The sequence below is a fragment of the Geotrypetes seraphini genome, chromosome 6, assembly GCF_902459505.1.
Source record: "Geotrypetes seraphini chromosome 6, aGeoSer1.1, whole genome shotgun sequence".
Lineage (NCBI taxonomy): Eukaryota > Metazoa > Chordata > Amphibia > Gymnophiona > Dermophiidae > Geotrypetes > Geotrypetes seraphini.
Window position 1 is genome coordinate 40231447 of NC_047089.1, and position 20754 is coordinate 40252200.

The window sequence follows — 20754 nt, forward strand, 5'->3', positions numbered from 1 at the left end:
GGAGGGGTTCCCTGAATAGAAAAATCTTAGCAATCAGTATAGTCTGGAATTTTTATGCTTTCAGGCAGATTTTCTGGGACACCAGGCTGCACAGTGGTTTAAATTGTTATCTGGATTTATGAATAAAAAAAACAAAAAATGGTCTTAGAGACATTTGGAGCATTGAGATTAAGCATCAAATTTCTGCATCTCAATGGCCATGAATTTGGTCTAGGAGAATGAGATGTACAGTGTCTGCATCTATGAGACAAACTTGGTTCTTTTTGTTACATAGAGCATTTTGGACCCCGGTTAGATTACAAAAGTTGGATAGCTCTAAATCCAATAGATGCTGGCATTGTAATCTGGAAGCAGGGACTCTAGATCATTTACTTTATTTTTGTCCCTGTATTATGGCCTTTTGGAAATCAATTTGGTCTCAAATTAATTGTTTATTAGAAAACCATGTAGCTCTATCATATATGATACAATTCTATTTGGGACATCTATGAGAATAAAAAGTCAAATTTCATCAAGTAATAATAAACTTTTGTTGTTAATGACAGGAGTCGCCATTCAACATATCACCAGAAATTGGAAAAATTATACTAGACTTAATTACACCTTCTGGTGGAATTCGTTGTGCCATATATTCAAAATGGAAACAACAATTACCATGCAAAAAGGGAATTATAACAATTTTAAAAAGATTTGGGGGCCATTGATAACATATTATAATGATTAGACACCTTTTTTACACTAAAAGTATATTGATAAATAAGGGGAAATGGGGATTTATTGTTATTATTGGTCTTCGTATTTTTTATTATAACACTTGTATGATATACTTGATTTACATTATTTGTGGAAAGGGAGGGTGGGGGAAGGGCTTAATTTATGTTTTAAAGATGACAATAGATAAGAATGTCAAGTGATATGTATGATTTTAATTGATGTAATATTGTACACTTGATGAAAGATGAAAAAATGAATAAAAAATTGGAAAAAAAAAAAAAAGAAAGACATAATAGAAGGCCTGAAAGAGAGAGAGTGCTATTGGTGTATCTTTTCAAGAAACAGCACTGATGCTTAAAATTGAAGGGATGAAATTAAAAAAACTAAAAGAATAAAATATACTGTTATTTCAGCACTTCGGCAGATAGACTTTTAAGATATTGTGTAATCAACCAAGTTTTTAAATCGTTCCGGAATTGTTGTAACTGACCTATCAATCTGATAGTCATCTAACCAATTAATTGACTCACAAATTCTTGTCAGAAATTAACCTGAACAAACAGTTTCGCTCAGAACATAATATACAATCCAAAGGGAATTCTGATTCCACTTCCTCAAAATGAGTTGGTGGTGCTAGGAATTCTTCATTATTCCCCACACTTGGATAGTATTAACTTTGTAATTTTAAGCTTTTTCTTTTCTTTTTATATAAATAACTTATGAATAATTTATAGCTTAAATATAGCTTATATGTGGATTAAGAAGTGCATCACTTATCTTAAGTCCTTATCGGTTCCCCTTCCCGACGCGTTTCAGAACTCTTTTTCAAGGTCGGGGGGAACAAGAATTAAGGGTTATCCTAAACCATAATGTTACTGCCGCTAGTTATCTTTTTGGATAACTAGCGGCAGTAACATTATGGTTTAGGATAACCCTTAATTCTTGTTCCCCCGACCTTGAAAAAAAGTTCCGAAACACGTCGGGAAGGGGAACCGATAAGGACTTAAGATAAGTGATGCACTTCTTAATCCACATATAAGCTATATTTAAGCTATAAATTATTCATAAGTTATTTATATAAAAAGAAAAAGCTTAAAATTACAAAGTTAATACTATCCAAGTGTGGGGAATAATGAAGAATTCCTAGCACCACCAACTCATTTTGAGGAAGTGGAATCAGAATTCCCTTTGGATTGTATATTATGTTCTGAGCGAAACTGTTTGTTCAGGTTAATCTGATAGTCAGGAAGGCTTATTCCAAATTTCAATCAATTTAAATGCCAAAGATTTACTAAGCTTCCCAGCACATTTAAGTCCTCTAAAAGAAGTGAATGATTTATTTATTGTTGTAATCCTCGAATAATAGGATCTAGTATCATTAATCTGGATATCATTAATTAACATGTATTGTTTAATAAATTTAGCTGACTCTGACTTTTCGGAATTTTTGAAGGATTGCCAGGTCATCGGGAAGTAGAGGTGAAATATATTGACTTTGGCAATGTTGCCACAGTGAATGTAAAAATGCTAAGAAAAATAAAAGATGAATTCTTGAATATACCGCAGAAGGTAAGTGCATATAAGAATCTTACTTTAACCATACTGCTAGCTAGAACTCAATTATAATATTGATATCCATGCTATGCCACTTTCGAAAAGTAAATGCTATATTAGATCTATTCTTTATGTTAATTTTTATTCCTTGCTGTGCTTCAGTGCTCCTAATTAAGGCCCCCTTTTATTAAGCCATGTTAAGGTTTTTTTTATCGCCGGCCACTGTGGTAAAAGCTCTGATGCTCATAGAATTTCTATGAGCTTCGGAGCTTTTATTGCAGTGGCCAGCGATTTAAAAAACAAACACACACCTAGCGCAGCTTGATAAAAGGGGGCTTAAGTTCAGAAAGAAATTGGGTAAGTTTTGGCAGTTAGCATACTTTATCAATAGGTATCATAGAACTTGGAGTGTGTTTTCATGAATACAAATCCTATTCTGAATCTATTCATTTTGTATAAAATCAGATGGCTTAGACATATTTCATTTTTGTCTTTTACTATATTTATAATTTTGTCTCACACCCATCATTGATGGGTTTTCAGGATACTTTTAATAAATTTGAGATGTTCGATTATACTGCCTCTTATACAAGTATGGTGATAGTGCAAATATTTATTTGTGGTATTCTGAAAACCTGACAGTAGGGGTGACTTGAAGACCTGCTGAGAACAGTAGACAAGGAAATAGCTTTTGGATAATTTGGGAGATGATTGAATTCATTTTCCTTTTCATCTATACCAAAAACAGTATCCAAGTTATATCCTATGGAGCAGGACTTCCAGCAGATGTTTTCTATGCCTGAAGAGGACTCTCTGGTGGCTCAGACGACAAAGCGCATGTCCCTACTCAGTGAGGAAGGTGTAGTGCTTGAGGATCAACAATATCACAGGCTGGACATGCTCAAAAAGCAGTGTGAGGCCTTGACTCTGGCATTTAAAGTTGCTGCAGCAGCCTCATTTGTTTTTCAAAAATGCCATTCTAAATTGTGTGAACCAGGAGGAGCACCTTCAGAGCCACCATCCCAGCTGGTGGGAGTGGACTATTTGGCTGATGCTTAGGGTAGTGGGCAAGGTCTCTGCTTGTTCTGCGTTTGCCCGCTGAATTTAGTAGATCAGGCATTGGGCTGGACCCTCCACATGCAAAGCAGGCTTCCTTTCAGGGGCATTTTGCTATTTGGCCAAAGGTTGGATGTCAAGCACCGCTGTCTGAAATCCCTTCTGGACAGCAGGCCTCGGGCTGCGAAAGAGAAAATCCATGGGTCCTTACAAGGCTCATACCATTTGCACCTATTTTCCTCTGGAACCTTGTTCCAGAGAGTCCACCACAGATGTTCTCCAGGAATGGAAAGTCCCAGGGCTCCACTTCTCATCCAGGTGAATCCCAATAACGTCCCACTTCAGTTACAAGTTGGAGTTTGCCCAGCCTTTCTCTCTGCCTGTTTCGTGGACTCCCCAGTGGGCCAACCGGAAAGAGCCACCCATGACCATGGGACCCTGAACAGATTGCTCAATATTAAGGCAATCGAATAAGTTCCAGTTGTAGACTTGGACTTTGCCAATATTCCATATACTTCATCCTGCCCGGCTCTGAGGATTGGTGACCAATTCTGAACTTCAACTACATCAATTTGGCTCTCAAAGTGCCTAGTTTTTGAATGGAGATGCTTCGGCACCCAAGGCATGTCGTTCTGGTGGCTCTGGCATCCGTAGTAGGTGGATCTGGTGCATCTTCAGGACTGTCCCCTTCTGAGGTTTCATCCGCTCAAGGGACTTCTATCTCGGGGTCCAGTCATGCTGCAAGATCCAGAGCACTTTGATCTTACGGCATAGTTCTTGAGCTCTTGGCTTTGAGCCAGAAGAGCTGCTCTAATTTGGTGGTGTGCGCGCTTCTGAGAGCCAAGAAGCCTGCCACTTTCACTGCCTATACCAAGGCATGGGATTCCTTCCAGTGGTGTCACATGAAGAGATTGGACCCTACCACGACTTCAGTATCGTCAGTGCTGTTCATCAAGAAGGCTTGAATGTGGGGCTGGCGGGTTCTTCTCTAAAAGATTCAAATGGCTGGAGTTTCCTGTTTTCAGAGCCAAGGGTGCAAGATTTTCTCTTAACACCTGGATGTCATCAGATTCTTTAAAGGTGCCCTGAGGCTTAGGCTTCTGTTTCACCAGCCCTGACCTTCCTGGAACCTTAACACCGTGCTGGATAGGCTCTTGCGGCCACCATCCAAGCCCTTACAGGAGGCCACACTCATTGACCTGACTATTAAGACAGTCTTTCTGGTAGCCATTACTTCTGCTAGATGTGTCTCAGAATTGCAGGCTGTCCTGCAGGGATTTATATCACTGTATCACGGATGTAGGTGTCTCCTTGCAGACTGTTCTTTTTTGTTCTTTTGTGCTGAGAACAAGGCTGCCCTGTGAACTTCTAAAAGCTAAGCTGCTCAGCATTTCATATTCTGCTCTTTTCACTGTTTTTTAGCATTATATCTGCTTAATTTCTCTTCTCCCTGTTTCTTACTTAAAAAAATAAAAAACACAAAAAACCCTTTCCTCTGTTAAATCTTATTTCCTCTTCCTTTTCATAGGAATAAGGGTAAGACTTGTATTAACTCTAATTAAATCCTGGTACCTATGGCACAGGGTGATTAAAGTAGGAAAAATCCTATTATAAAGCCTGTGTTTAGGGTAGCCACTGATTTGGTATAGAGCCTGCATTTCTGTTTAAAATCCTGTGTTTCAGGGTAGCCACTGATTTGGTATAGAGCCTGCATTTTTGTTTAAAATCCTGTGTTTTAGGGTAACTACTGATCTGGTATAGAGCCTGTATTTCTGACTTACCGTATTTTCACGTAGATAACGTGCACCCGTGTAAAACGCGCACACGGGTATAGCGCGCAGAAAACACAAAATTATGTACAGAAATTTTTGTATACCGCACACACCTGTATACCGCGCATGCTGCCCGACTCTCTAGTCGCCCGCCCCGACTCTTCTTTCGGCCGTCCCGACTCTCGTCTCCCCCTTGAAGTCCTGTCCCCACCCTGAAAGCCTGATGCCCCCCCCCGACGTCCGATTCATCCCCCCCTCGCACCCCCACCCCGAAGGACCGCTCGCACGCACCCCCACCCTGAAGGACCGCTCGCACCCCCACAGCCTCCCGACCCCCCCCATCATGTAGAAGCTCCTACCGGTGTCCTGCTGCTTCCCCTCTTGCCCCGCCGACTCCCCGACACGATCGGGGCAAGAGGGAGCTCAAGCCCTCTTGCCCCAGCCAACCGGGGCACCCCCGACACGATCGGGGCAAGAGGGAGCCCAAGCCCTCTTGCCCCGCCGACTCCCCAACTCCCCGACAATATCGGGCCAGGAGGGAGCCCAAGTCCTCCTGGCCCTGGCGACCCCCCCCCCCTAGTTGTTCGGACCAGGAGGGAGCCCAAACCCTCCTGGCCACGGCGACACCCCTACCTCCACCCCGCACTACATTACGGGCAGGAGGGATCCCAGGCCCTCCTGCCCTCGACGCAAACCCCCTCCCCCCAACGACCGCCCCCCCCAAGAACCTCCGACCGCCCCCCCAGCCGACCCGCGACCCCCCTGGCTGACCCCCACGACACCCCCACCCCACTTCCCCGTACCTTTCTGTAGTTGGCCGGACAGACGGAGCCAAACCCGCCTGTCCGGCAGGCAGCCAACGACGGAATGAGGCCGGATTGGCCCATCCGTCCAAAGCTCCGCCTACTGGTGGGGCCTAAGGCGCCTGGGCCAATCAGAATAGGCCCGGAGCCTTAGGTCCCTCCTGGGGGCGGGGCCTGAGGCACATGGTCGGGTTGGGCCCATGTGCCTCAGGCCCCGCCCCCAGGAGGGACCTAAGGCTCCTGGGCCTATTCTGATTGGCCCAGGCGCATTAGGCCCCACCAGTAGCGGAGCTTTGGGACGGATGGGCCAATCCGGCCTCATTCCGTCGTTGGCTGCCTGCCGGACAGGCGGGTTGGCTCCCGTCTGTCCGGCCAACTACAGAAAGGTACGGGGAAGGGGGTGGGGGTGTCGTGGGGGTCGGCCAGGAGGGTCGCGGGTCGGCTGGGGGGCGGTCGGAGGTTCTTGGGTGGGGCGGTCGTTGGGGGGAGGGAGGTTTGCGTCGAGGGCAGGAGGGCCTGGGATCCCTCCTGCCCGTAATGTAGTGCGGGGTGGGGGTAGGGGGTCGCCGTGGCCAGGACGGTTTGGGCTCCCTCCTGGCCCGAACAACTAGCGGGGGGGGGGGGGTCGCCAGGGCCAGCAGGATTTGGGCTCCCTCCTGGCCCGATATTGTCGGGGAGTTGGGGAATTGGCGGGGCAAGAGGGCTTGGGCTCCTTTTTGCCCCGATCGTGTCGGGGAGTCGGAGGGGCAAGAGGGCTTGAGCTCCCTCTTGCCTCGATCGTGTCGGGGGTGCTGCGGTTGGCTAGGGCAAGAGGGCTTGAGCTCCCTCTTGCCGGTGAGCCTCACTTCAGTTGTTGGAAAAATAATGGAAGTGTTGCTGAAAGAAAGGATAGTGTACTAACTTGAATCTAATGGGTTACAGGATCCGAGGCAACATGGCTTTACAAAAGGTAAATCGTGCCAAATGAACCTGATAGAATTTTTTGATTGGGTGACCAGAGAGCTGGATCAAGGACATATGCTAGATGTAATTTACTTAGATTTCAGCAAAGCCTTTGATACAGTTCCTCATAGGAGACGAACAAACTTGAAGGGCTGAAGTTAGGACCAAAAATGGTGAACTGGGTTAGAAACTGGCTGTCGGACAGACGCCAGAGGGTGGTGGTTAATGGAAGTCGCTCGGAGGAAGGAAAGGTGAGTAGTGGAGTTCCTCAGGGTTCGGTGCTGGGGCCGATCCTGTTCAATATGTTTGTGAGTGACATTACTGAAGGATTAGAAGGAAAAGTTTGCCTTTTTGCAGATGATACCAAGATTTGTAACAGAATAGACACCGAAGAGGGAGTGGAAAATATGAAAAAGGATCTGCAAAAGTTAGAGGAATGATCTAATGCCTGGCAACTAAAATTCAATGCAAAGAAATGCAGAGTAATGCATTTGGGGATTAATAATCGGAAGGAATCGTATATGCTGGGAGGTGAGAAGCTGATATGCATGGACGTGGAGAGGGACCTTGGGGTGATAGTGTCCGAAGATCTAAAGGCGAAAAAACAATGTGACAAGGCAGTGGCTGCTGCCAGAAGGATTCTAGGCTGTATAAAGAGAGGCGCAGCCAGTAGAAGGAAGAAGGTGTTGATGCTAGAGAATGACACGGTGATGGTTACCCGCGGCTAGCCGCGTTTAGCCGTGGGTAACCCGCCGAAACGGGGAAAGAAAAATAGCAGTCGCTGCGGGGATGGAGACAAGGCCATTCACCGCCCCGTGGAGCGGTGAATAGTCTTGTCTCCGCAGTGAGGCATCAAGGATCGCGCGGTCCCGCAGCCCCCACCCGCCCGATCGATCGTTTATCCAGCTTTTTCTCTCCACCTTACCTTAGTTTGCAGGCTTTCTTTTTCGGCGACCCGCACGCTTTCAAAGAGCCGCGCACACGCGGCTGCTCAGTATTCAATCTTCTGCTCTGATGCAACCGGAAATAGGAAGTTGCAGCAGAGCAGAAGATTGAACACTGAGCAGCCGCACGTGCAGGTCGCCGAAAATGAAAGCCTGCAAACTAAGGTGAGGTGGAGAGAGGAAGCTGGATAAACCCTGCGATCGGGTGGGTGGGGGCTGCTGGACCCAGCGAAGGCTAGTTTAAATGAAGCGGTGTTCTGTGTATGTGGACTAGGGAACTATATAAAACTCCTCAAATCAAGTTCTGAGCACAACGCCTGGTTTAAAATAAATAGTACAAATCTCGCCAAAAGCTGCATATCGCCAAGGGAGGGGGGGAGGGAGGCATAGGAGGTCACTATAAATTTATTAAAGAATCCATTACACAAATTCTAAAAGAACTGCAGTTTAATGGGGCGTTCAAATTAAACAGTCTGAGAGAGCATTTTAAATAGACTAAAAATAACAACAAAAAGAAATCACAAAGGGAAATTATAAAACCAACCTGATATAGATAAGATAATTTTTATCTTAAAAAATGAAGGAAATTGATTGATAAGCAAAAAATTTGATAGGTACACAGCTTATCCCAGGACAAGCAGGCAGCATATTCTTAACACATGGGTGACGTCACCGACGGAGCCCTCGGTACGGACCTTTTAACTAGAAGTTTCTAGTTGGCCGCACCCGCGCGTGCGCGAGTGCCTTCCCGCCGACGGAGGAGTGCGTGGTCCCCAGTTTCTTCGTTTCCGCGGAGCGAAGAAGACGCGTGTATTTTTTCAACGGCCGTTGAAATCACTTTTTGCCTTCCCGCTCGCTGCTTTTGTTATATTTTTTTCTTCCTCTACCTCCGGGTTCCTTTTTCTTTCAATTACAAAAAAAAAAAAAAAAAAAAACTTTGATTTTTATTGTTTCTTTCGTTTTTTGCCCCGGCGGGGCCTGTTGCCATTATACAGGCCTCGGACTTCGATTTTGCGGAGGCTATCTTCCCCTTCATGCCCCCGCAGGTCGGTTTTAAGAAGTGCCAGCGGTGGTGCACGCCCGATCTCCGTTTCTGACCCACACAATTGGTGTTTGCAGTGCCTGGGTCCGGAGCATCGGGCAGATTCCTGCACCCGCTGTGCCACTTTACAAAAACGTACTCTTAAAAACCGAAGAATCCAGCAAACCCTGCTCTTCGCTCCGAGTCGGCGATGGATTCATCACCCTCAGCGGCGGTACCGCAGAAATCGGCAACCGTCCAGCTCGACACCGACCGATCCCGCATCGGCGCCACTGGCGCCAGTAAGCCGGCTAAGAAGCCTTCCTCTTCCCTCGAGCGCCCTCCAGCTACGGTGACGACACCGTCCATACCGGCATCGCACCGGTCCCGTAAACGCTCCGCCCCGATAACGGTGAGTGCCTCGTCATCAGGCCTCCTCATCGCCGGGGCGTGGAGCGCATCCAAGGAACCGAAGAAAAAGAAAGCGGTTCCGATGCCACCCCTGGATGACCGTATCTCGTCCATCCTACAAACTCAGCTTCAGGAGCAGTTGAAGAAACAGCTTGAACAACTGCTACCCTCTATCCTGGCACCGCTCCTTCCGGTACCAGACCGGCCCGAGCCCCGCACCGAGCCCCCCGGTGTCCACTCCTTCGGTACCGGTAAACACCTCGATGCCGATCCTTTCGGCACAACAACTTCCTGATGAATCCTGTGGTTCATTCTCGACCACAGTGGATCCTGCTCGGCACCAAGGCGATACGGCACTCTTCTCGGGACCGAGAACGACGCCGATCGTCCTCCCCTGGTGCCGTTTCGGTGCGCTCTGGTAAATCTTTGTCCAAAACTCACCACAACCGCACCCTCCACCCCCGTGTCCCGACACGCACCAGAGGTCAGGGATCCGGATTTATGGGAGGAGACTCCTCTCGGTACCGAGGAGGATCCCTCCTCATCTGATGAGGAACCATCGGCGCCTGATGCCTCCTCTAAACCTGAGCAGTCCCTCTTTTTCTAAATTTCTGAGGGAAATGTCTGCTGCTCTGTCACTTCCCCTTGAATCTGACTCCAAAAAGTCCCAAGCCTTTTTAGAAGCCTTAGACTTTGAGCAACCTCCTAAAGAGTTCCTCAAACTTCCCGTACATGACAATCTATACGGGAGACATTCTACAAAAAATTTGGAAAATCCCCTCACGGTACCGGGAGCTCCCCGTAAACTGGACAACCTTTACCGTGTCAATCCCTATTCCAGGATTCGACAAATCTCAATTGCCCCATGAGTCCCTTCTGGTGGAATCCACCTTAAAAAAAGACTCAGGGGCTCCAGTGTCTATGCCTCTACCCCCTCCTGGCAGAGAAGGTAAGACCATGGACAAGTTTGGCAAGAGGCTTTACCAAAATGCCATGCTTGCCAACAGGGCAAACAACTATTCCTTCCATTTTTTCCTTTTATCTCAAACACTTGGTCCAACAGCTGTCTGCCCTCCAGAAGTACCTTCCTGAGCGCAAGGTCCCGCTATTCCAGCAGCACATATCTGGCCTTCTCCAAATGCGCAAGTATATGGTCCCGCTCGATCTACGACTCCTTCGAGCTCACCTCTCGGGCCTCTGCCATGGCTGTAGCCATGCGTGCGCTTGGCCTGGCTCAGAGTCTCCGACCTGGACATCAACCACCAGGACCGCCTGGCCAACGCCCCCCTGTCTCGGGGATGAGCTTTTTGGAGAGTCCACTGGATTCCACCACCCAGAAACTCTCCGCCCATGAGACTAGGTGGGGACACCCTGATCAAGCCGAAAAAGAAGGCTCCGCCTGCTCGACCCTATCGGCCTCAATCATCCTACCAGCGGAGGTTCTCAGCCAGGCCACTCAATCCGCCTCCCCAACAATCTCGGCGACCCCGTCAACAGCAGCACCATGCCCAGGCTCGGTCTCAGGCCACCCAACCCTCCAAGCCTCCTCAGCCTGCTAAACAATCTCAGCCCTTTTGACTCTTCTCTCCAGGGCATAGCCCAGTCATCCACCCTCGCTGCCTCTTCCACAGCCTATCGGGGGTCGTCTCACCATTTTCTCAAGCCGTTGGGAAGTCATCACGTCGGACCAGTGGGTCCCTCAACATCATCCGCCACGGCTACTCTCTCAACTTCCAGACTCTGCCTCCGGACAACCTTCCCGTAGAGTCTGCTTCAAACTCATCTCAAACCCCCCTCCTCCTGAGGGAGGTTCAATCCCTCCTCCTTCTCAATGCCATCGTAGAAGTACCTCCAGATCAAAGGGGGCAGGGATTCTACTCCCGCTACTTCCTGGTACCCAAAAAGACGGGAGACCTCCGTCCCATTCTCGATCTCAGGGACCTCAACAAGTTTCTGGTCAAGGAGAAGTTCAGAATGCTCTCCCTTGCCACGCTCTATCCTCTTCTTTCTCAACACGACTGGCTATGTTCCCTGGACCTCAAAGAGGCCTACACTCACATCTCCATCAATCAACATTCTCGCCGACTACCTGCGATTCCAGGTACTGCACCACCACTATCAGTACAAGGTGCTACCGTTCGCGCCCTCGCCTCCTCACCCAGGGTCTTCACCAAGTGCCTTATAGTGGTAGCGGCCTTCCTCAGGTCTCACAACCTCCAGGTGTTCCCCTATTTGGACGATTGGTTGGTGAAAGCACCTACGTCTCCACTTGTGCTACAGGGCTACTCATCACACCATCTCTCTCCTCCACCTCCTGGGGTTCGAGATCAACTACCCCAAGTCGCATCTGCTTCCCACCCAGCGACTTCAATTCATTGGAGCAGTTCTGGACACCACGCTAATGAGGGCTTTTCTCCCCTCCGATCAGCAAGCAGACCCTGCTCCATCTCTGCCGTCAGTACTCATGCATCCCTCCATTCCTGCTCGACAGATGATGGTCCTCCTGGGTCACATGGCCTCGACAGTGCATGTCCTTCCTCTGGCTCGTCTCCACCTTCGTACACCTCAGTGGACGCTCGCCAACCAGTGGTCACAGACTACGGATCTTCTTTCTCATCCCATCTCTGTGACATCATCTCTTCAGCAATCTCTCCAATGGTGGTTGAACTCCTCAAATCTTTCCAGGGGTCTACTTTTCCATCTGCCCCCCCCACTCTATGATCATCACCACAGATGCGTCCCCCTAGCGCGTGGGGAGCTCACCTGGGAGATCTACGCACCCAGGGACTTTGGACCCCCACAGGAGCGGCGTCATCACATCAATTTCCTGGAACTCAGAGCCATATTCTACGCCCTCAAGGCTTTCCAGCATCTTCTCTGTCCTCAAGTCCTCCTCCTGTGCACAGACAATCAAGTCGCCATGTACTACATAAACAAGCAGGGTCGGCACCGGATCTCGCCCCCTTTGTCTGGAGGCTCTGCGCATCTGGACCTGGGCCACGGACCGCAATCTCTTTCTCAGGGCGGTCTATATCCAGGGCGAACAGAACTCTCTGGCCGACAATCTCAGCCGCATCCTTCAACCTCACGAGTGGACGTTGGACCCTCCGACTCTACTCTCCATCTTTGCTCGATGGGGCACTCCGCAGGTGGACCTCTTTGCAGCACCTCACAACCATCAGCTGCCCCAATTCTGTTCCAGACTCTTCTCTCCTCACCGTCTGGCCCCGGATGCATTCCTGCTCGACTGGAGGGATCGGTTCCTCTATGCCTTCCCTCCACTTCCTTTGATGTTGCGGACCTTGTCCAAACTCCGCAAGGACAATGCCACCATGATCCTCATCGCCCCTCGGTGGCCTCGTCAACACTGGTTCTCCCTTCTGCTTCAACTCAGCTCCAGGGAGCCCATTCCTCTTCCTGTGTTTCCTACTCTACTTACACAGCAGAATCAGTCTCTACTACATCCCAACCTGTCTTCCCTCCACCTGACAGCTTGGTTTCTCTCGGCTGACCTCTCCGGAGAATCTATCTCAACCGGTCCGCCTCATTTTGGACGCCTCCAGGAAACCGGCCACTCTTCAATGTTACCATCAGAAGTGGACCAGATTCTCCTCGTGGTGTCTCCGGCATCATCAAGAACCCACCTCTTTGGCGGTGGAAACTGTCTTGGACTATTTGCTCTCGCTGTCCAACGCTGGCCTCAAAACCACTTCCATCAGAGTCCACCTCAGTGCCATCACTGCGTTTCACGAGCCTATTCTCGGAAAACCCCTCACGGCTCATCCTCTGGTTTCAAGATTTATGAGAGGGCTCTTCAACATCAAACCGCCTCTCAAGCCTCCTCCCGTCGTCTGGGACCTGAATGTGGTTCTCTCTGCCCTTATGAAACCTCCGTTTGAGCCTCTTGCCACAACTTCATTCAGGCTTCTTACCTGGAAGGTGCTTTTCCTAATTGCCATCACCTCTGCCAGGAGGGTTAGCGAACTGCATGCACTGGTTGCCGACCCACCGTTCACTGTTTTTCACCATGACAAGGTTGTTCTGCGTACCCACCCTAAATTCCTTCCCAAGGTGGTCTCAGCTTTTCACCTCAACCAGTCCATTGTGCTTCCCGTCTTCTTCCCTAAGCCTCACTCGCATCCTGGAGAACAGGCGTTGCACACGCTGGATTGTAAGCGTGCCCTTGCTTACTACCTTGATCGTACCAGAGCTCACCGAACATCCCCTCAGCTCTTTTTGTCTTTCGATCCCAACCGTTTGGGCCGTCCTGTCTCCAAACGGACACTTTCAAATTGGCTTGCTGCCTGTATTGCCTTCTGTTATGCTCGGGCCGGTCTCTCACTGGAAGGATCTGTCACGGCCCACAGAGTCCGAGCTATGGCTGCTTCTGTGGCTTTCCTCCGTTCCACGCCCATCGAGGAAATCTGCAAGGCGGGCCACTTGGTCCTCAGTTCACACGTTCACTACTCACTACTGTCTGGATGCATTCTCCAGACGGGATGGACACTTCGGCCAATCTGTGTTACAATATTTATTTTCCTAATGGCCAACCATCCCTCCTCCCTCTTTGTTAGCTTGGAGGTCACCCATGTGTTAAGATATGCTGCCTGCTTGTCCTGGGATAAAGCACAGTTACTTACCGTAACAGGTGTTATCCAGGGACAGCAGGCAGATATTACTTAAGTCCCACCCACCTCCCCGGGTTGGCTTCTTAGCTGGCTTATCCTAACTGGGGACCACGCACTCCTCCGTCGGGCGGGAAGGCACTCGCGCACGCGCGGTGCGGCCAACTAGAAACTTCTAGTTAAAAGGTCCGTACCGAGGGCTCCGTCGGTGACGTCACCCATGTGTTAAGAATATCTGCCTGCTGTCCCTGGATAACACCTGTTACGGTAAGTAACTGTGCTTTTTGCACTAAAACTTTTGCTAAATCAATGATTAATGTTCTTAATCCAAGATGTATGTTTGTGGAATGCTTTGCCAATGGATGATGGCTATCTTTCTGTGGTTTTGCAATTTAGAAAACTTGAAAACAGTTCTGTTTGAATGTAGCTATCAGTGATTTTATATCTGCAATCTGTATTTATTTAGGGCTCCTGGTACTAAACCACGTTGGAGCTTTTTATCATTGGCTAGTAATGTAAATGCTTCGATGCTCATTCAGTTCCTATGAGTGTTGGAGGAGCACATTTGCTGGCCCACAGTAAAACTCCACTGCGATTTAGTAAAAACCAGTGGTTTTTTGTCTTTTTTTAAAATTAGGTCTTCTCATGTAATTTAGAACTCCTTTTACAAAGCCATGGTGGCAACTGCTGCTACAGTAATCGCTCCAACGCCCATAGGAAGTTAATGAGTGTTGAACCATTTGCTACGTTGCATCAGCTATTGTAGCTTGGTAAAAAGGTGGGTAGGTTAGTGTGTTACTATGAATGTTTATTGTAATTGTACCCTGCACAAAACTGGAGGATGTAACAGGCTATATAAGTTTTAAAAATAAATGTGGGGTCAAATGTAAAAAATGTTTTTACTTACACGGCAGAGTATTCAAAGAGATTTTCTCATTATTGTTGCTGGGTGCTAGACCAATTGGGGGGGGGGGGGGGTGAAGGAAGAAGCACAGTAACAGCAAATGGAAGACGCAGAGAGAAGACACACAGTGGATGGAAGGAACTGAATGAGAAGATGTGGAAAGCAGAAACCAGACCTCAAAGGTAGAAAAAAAAAAAATTCTATTTATTTATTTATTTATTGCTTTAGGATAAAGTAGTATATTAGTTGTGTTGATAAAAATTCATAAACAAAGCCCTGCCAGCTGAACATCTTTCTCTAGTTCAGCAGCAGGAACTTTGATTTATAAGAAAGGAATAAGCTAAATATTACAGTACTAAGGCTTATATGGATGCTGCGGGGATGGTGACGGGGCGGTGAATTGGGATGGCAGTGGCGGTGATGGGGCGGTGGCGGGGAAAGATTTTTTCCCCGTGTCATTCTCTAGTTGATGCCCCTGTACAGGTCATTGGTAAGGCCCCAATTGGAGTATTGTGTTCAGTTTTGGAGACCGTATCTGGTGAATGACATAAGAAGACTTGAAGCGGTCCAGAGGAGGGCGACGAAAATGATAGGAGGCTTGCACCAGAAGACGTATGAGAAGAGATTGGCAGCCCTGAATATGTATACCCTAGAGGAAAGGAGGGACAGGGGAGATATGATTCAGACGTTCAAATACTTGAAGGGTATTAACGTAGAACAAAATCTTTTCCAGAGAAAGGAAAATGGTAAAACCAGAGGACATAATTTGAGGTTGAGGGGTGGTAGATTCAAAGGCAATGTTAGGAAATTCTACTTTACGGAGCGGGTGGTGGATGCCTGGAATGCGCTTCCGAGAGAGGTGGTGGAGAGTAAAACTGTGACTGAGTTCAAAGAAGCGTGGGATGAACACAGAGGATCTAGAATCAGAAAATAATATTAAATATTGAACTAAGGCCAGTACTAGGCAGACTTGCACGGTCTGTGTATGGCCGTTTGTGGGGGATGGGCTGGGGATGACTTCAGTGGCTGGGAGGGTGTAGTTGGGCTGGAGCAGGTTTTAACAGAGATTTCGTCAGTTGGAACCCAAGCACAGTATCGGGTAGAGCTTTGGATTCTTGCCCAGAAATAGCTAAGAAAAAAAATTAAAAAATTTAAATTGAATCAGGTTGGGCAGACTGGATGGACCAGTCAGGTCTTTATCTGCTGTCATCTACTATGTTACTATGTTTGCCAAAGGTGGTATCAGTATTCCTTATCAACCAGGAGGTTAGGCTTCCAGCTTTGCAGCCTTCTGGTTCTAGAAAAGAGAATAAAGTTTTAAGGGTGCTGAAAGTCCGAAGGGCTATCTTGCGATACCAGGAAGTCATGAATTATTTTCGCATCTCAGACCATCTCTTCATTTTGATGAATCTGGCAAAGAAAGGGAGGCCAGCTTCCAAAGCTACTATTTTAAGATAGATTAGGTCAGCTATTCCATCCTCCTACATTATCTGTCAAAAGCAGCCTCCTTTCACTCTTCAAGCGCATTCGACTAGAGGGATTGTCTCTTCTTGGGCTGAATCTAGAACAATTCTGCCAAATGAGTTTTTTTCAAGTGGTGACTTGTCATTTATTCAAATTTTAACTAAATTTTATAGTGTGTACATGGTGGCATGGGAGGACTTCTCATTTGGAACCTCTGTTTTGCAGGTAGGCTTCTCTTTCATCTAGAGTTTTAGGGACTGCTTAGGTACATCTCTTGGTTCAACATAACATCATTATTGGAGAAAGATTAGGTTCTTTGCCTGATAATATATTTTCTAGTAGATAGGAATGGTTTGTTGAATCCCCCGCTCATCATTGTTGATGCGCCTGTCTGGACTGTTTGCTGCCTGATGGCTGCGTGTCTGAACTTTCTGTCAGCTATCGTTACTTTGAAGAAATTGTATATGGTTCTGTAGGGGTTTTCCCCTGAGTTCCTCAGCTGCTTATGGTTTATTGTTAGTAAGGGTTGCTAACTTTATTCCCTTACTCTCCTTGGCATGTCTGTGAGCGTTGTGCTCTTTTGTATGAACATAAGAATTGCCACTGCTGGGTCAGACCAGCAGTCCAGCTTGCCCAGCAGTCTTGCTTACGAAGCGGCCCTTAGGTCAAAGACCAGTGCTCTAAATGAGTCCAGCCTCACCTGCATACGTTTCAGTTCAGCAGGAACTTGTCCAACTTTGTCTTGAAACCCTGGAGGGTGTTTTCCCCTATAACAGACTCCGGAAGAGCGTTCCAGTTATCTACCACTCTCTGATCAGATCAAGTTCCTTTTGGGAGGGGGGAGGGTCTCCTGTTGTCCTTCTCCTGTTCTCTTCTTTCTCCATATAATTATAGTATAAAGTTAGTAAATAGTTTTAGATATTTGGGGGTTGTAATTGATTGTCATCTGAACTTTGAGGAACAAGTTTCATCAATGGTTGTCAAGGTTTTGGGGCATTAAGACAGCTTAGAGCCATTTGAGATTTTTGGGATAAGAAATCATTACATACGTTAATTCATGCGTTTGTATTATCAAAATTAGATTATGGTAATTTGGTATACGCAGGTATAGGAACAGAACAATTAAAGTGCCTTCAAACAGTACAAAATGCTGCGATTCGGCTTCTAGGCCATGCATATATTCGGGATCACCTTTGTATCTGAAATTCTACTGGTTGCCAAAGAAATTTAGGATCAAATTTAAGATCGTGATGTTGGCACATAGAGCCTTGTATGAGTTACAACCATCTAGTCCAGGGGTAGGCAATTCCAGTTCTCGAGAGCCACAGGCAGGTCAGGTTTTCAGGCATCTCATACATAATGAATATGTATGAGATGGATTTGCATCTCAAGGAGGCAGTGCATGCAAATCCATCTCATGCATATTTATTGTGGATATCCTGAAAACCTGACCTGCCTGGTGGTGGTGGCAGTGGTAAAGACAAATGGGATGCAACTTTTGGTGGGTTTTTTTGTTGTTTTTATTTATAATAAACTAAACTAAACCTTAGGTTTGTATACCGCACCATCTCCGCAAGCGCAGAGCTCGGCACGGTTTACAGAGGTTGAGAGGAAAGGAACTACAAAGAAGGGATATAGGAGAGGGACTGAGAAGATAGAGAGGGACAGGGTACTAGAGAACGGGAGGTGATTAGATTTTTGAAAAGAGCCAAGTTTTCAAGTGTTTGCGGAAGGATTAGAAGGAGCTAGAATTTCTGAGCGGGGATGAGAGGTTGTTCCAGAGTTCTGTGGTTCTAAAGGGGAGGGATGTTCCAAGTTTTCCTGCACGGGATATACCTTTTATAGATGGGAAAGATAGTTTCAGTTTTTGGGAGGATCTAGTGGAGAGCGGGTTTGAGGAATTCCAAAAGAGTGGGATAACGGGAGGAAGGACGCCATGTAGAATCTTGAAGGCTATGCAGGCACATTTATAGAGGACTCTGGAGTATACTGGGAGCCAGTGAAGCTTGGAGAGGAGTGGGAGACATGATCGAACTTGCCTTTTGCGAAAATAAGCTTGGCCGCGGCATTCTGAATTAGCTGAAGTCTATGGAGGTTTTTCTTAGTTAGGCTTATATAGATGGAGTTGAAATAGTCCAGTCTAGAGAGGATGGTGGATTGAACGAGGATGGCGAAATGAGAATGATGAAAGCAGGATCTTACTTTCCTCAACATATGGAGGCTAAAGAAGCATTTTTTTTACCAGGGAGTTGAGGTGATCATTGAAGGAGAGAGAGGAATCTAAGATGATGCCTAGGACTTTGCTTGAAAACTCAAGCTGAAGAGTGGGGCCGGAAGGTAGTGGAATGGAGGTGGGTAAATGATCTGAAATTGGGCCGAGCCAAAGTAGTTTTGTTTTGGACTCATTCAGTTTCATTTGTACAGATTGGGCCCAGGATTGGAGGTTTGTAATACATGTGGATATGTTCTCAGCGAGGTTAGAGAGGTTCGAGTCAGTCTCGAGGAGGATGAGGATGTCGTCAGCGTAGGAGTAGAGAGTTTCTAGGGGGGATAAATGAAGGAGTTTCAGAGAGGACATGTAGATGTTGAAAAGGATAGGGGAGAGGGGTGAGCCTTGCGGGACTCCACATTTCGGCTTCCAGGCGGGGGATGAGGTACCGTTTGTGTTAACGGTGTAGGAACGGAAGTGTAGGAATTTCGAGAACCAATCTAGGACTGTGGAGATTATGCCTATTTCGGAGAGTTGGAAGATTAGGACGTCGTGGTGAAAGACATCGAAGGCTGCGGAGAGGTCGAATTGAAGAACAGCAAATTTGTTGCGAGAATGGAGTTGTTGCACCTTAGAGATTAGTGAGGCCAAGAGGGATTCGGTGCTGAAGTTGGGTCTGAAGCCGAATTGGTGGGGTAGGAGGATAGAGAATCTTTCTAGGTAGGATGAGAGTTGGGTGGATATGATGGATTCTAATAACTTGGTTAGGAGAGGGATATTTGCTATAGGACGGTAATTTGATGGAATGGAGGGATCAAGGTCGGCCTTTTTCAGTAGAGGGGACAATGAAATGTGTCCCATGTCGGGGGAGAAAAGGCCCGATGTTAGGGCAGAGTTTATAAGTTCGGTGAGGGAAGCGATGGCCTGTGTAGGGATATTCTCGAATAGATAGGAGGGGAGAGGATCCAAAATGCACTTGCAAGTTTTTAGTTTGAGGCAGAGTTTGGAGACTTGCAGTTCGGAGACAAGCTCGAAGGCGGTCCAGGATCTGTCGGCAGGAATGGGGGTGGATACAGGTAAGGTAGGGTTGAGATCAATAGAGGTCAGGGAATTGTAGGAGACTGTGGGAGGGAAGGAGCATCTTAGGGTGGTAACCTTTTCATTAAAGAAATTTGCAAGGGCATCAGCTGATAGAGATGGTGGGAGCAAAGATGGGTCTTTTTTTGTAGTTAGGGAGCGCCAGATGTTGAACAGCGCACTGATCTGGTTGTTGGATCTAGAGATCTTGTCTCCAAAGAAGTTTTTCCTGGCTTTTTTTAATGTTGAATTGTAAAATTTAATATTAGCCCTCCAGGTCTGTCTATCAGAGGGGGATTTAGATTTTTTCCATTTGCGCTCCAAAGCGCGACATTTCTGTTTCAATTCTCTGTGAAGAGGTAGGTACCAGGGGGCCTTTTGGGGGTAGGAGATGGTTTTGGTGGTTAATGGAGCAAGGGAGTGGTAGGTGGACTCGGAGAGGGCGGTCCAATTGTGCCAATGTGATTCGGGGTCTGTAGGTCTAGGGTTGGAGGAGAGTTTGTTGAGGAATTTGGACCAGAATAGGTTGCTCGAGGTTTTTTTGCGGAAGGTTATGGAATGAGAGGAGTGGGGTGGGGAGTCAAGATGTGACATGAAGATGGGGAGGCAGGTAGTCCCTAAGAAGTGGTCAGATCAAGGGACTTGTTCCCAGCGAGTGTTGTCGGTTGAGGTTTTGAAGGCGGTAAGATGAATGAAAGTGGTGAGGTCTAGAGTATGCCCTTTTTCGTGGGTTGGGGATGGGGTGGGTGAGGGAAAGCCTAGAGAGGTAAGGAAGTTGTTGAATTTGGATGTATCATTGTTATTTCTGTCGTCGAGGTGGAGATTGATATCACCAACGATCAGAAGTCTTTGAAATTTAAGGAAGGCATTTGTTATGGTCTCATAGACGAGATTGGAAGATTTAGTCCAAGGGGTGGGTGGTCGGTATAGTAACAGGATGCCCAATGGGTGGGTGCGGAGTTCGTCATTGACTGAGGCAAGCAAATATTCTAGAGAAGCATGGGTGCCCGTCTCAAGGAGCTGGACGTCAAAGAAAGATTTGTAGAGGAGTGCCAGGCCACCTCCTTTTCGATTGGGTCTGGGGGAGAAGAGGCCTTGGTAACCGTGGGGGAGGAGTTCGTTTTGTGTGAATAGATCGTCTTTGGCGATCCATGATTCTGTGATGCACAGGAATCCAGGGTCGAGCTCGTCTAGAAGGTCTTTCAAGATTTGGGTCTTATTGCACGCGGATCTGGCATTGCAATAAAGTGTCGGGACT

General features: G+C 47.3%; 1 protein-coding gene across 6 annotated transcripts in view; it reads left to right on the forward strand.

The window, feature by feature from the left end:
• The window catches only part of RNF17 (ring finger protein 17), a 510797-nt gene that overhangs the window by 326098 nt on the left and 163945 nt on the right, over positions 1 to 20754 (forward strand). For all 6 annotated transcript variants that reach the window (XM_033948471.1, XM_033948470.1, XM_033948472.1 and 3 more), the window contains one exon: positions 2168 to 2283. In XM_033948471.1, coding sequence (XP_033804362.1) covers positions 2168 to 2283 — 116 coding nt within the window. The remainder of the gene's footprint in view (positions 1 to 2167; positions 2284 to 20754) is intronic.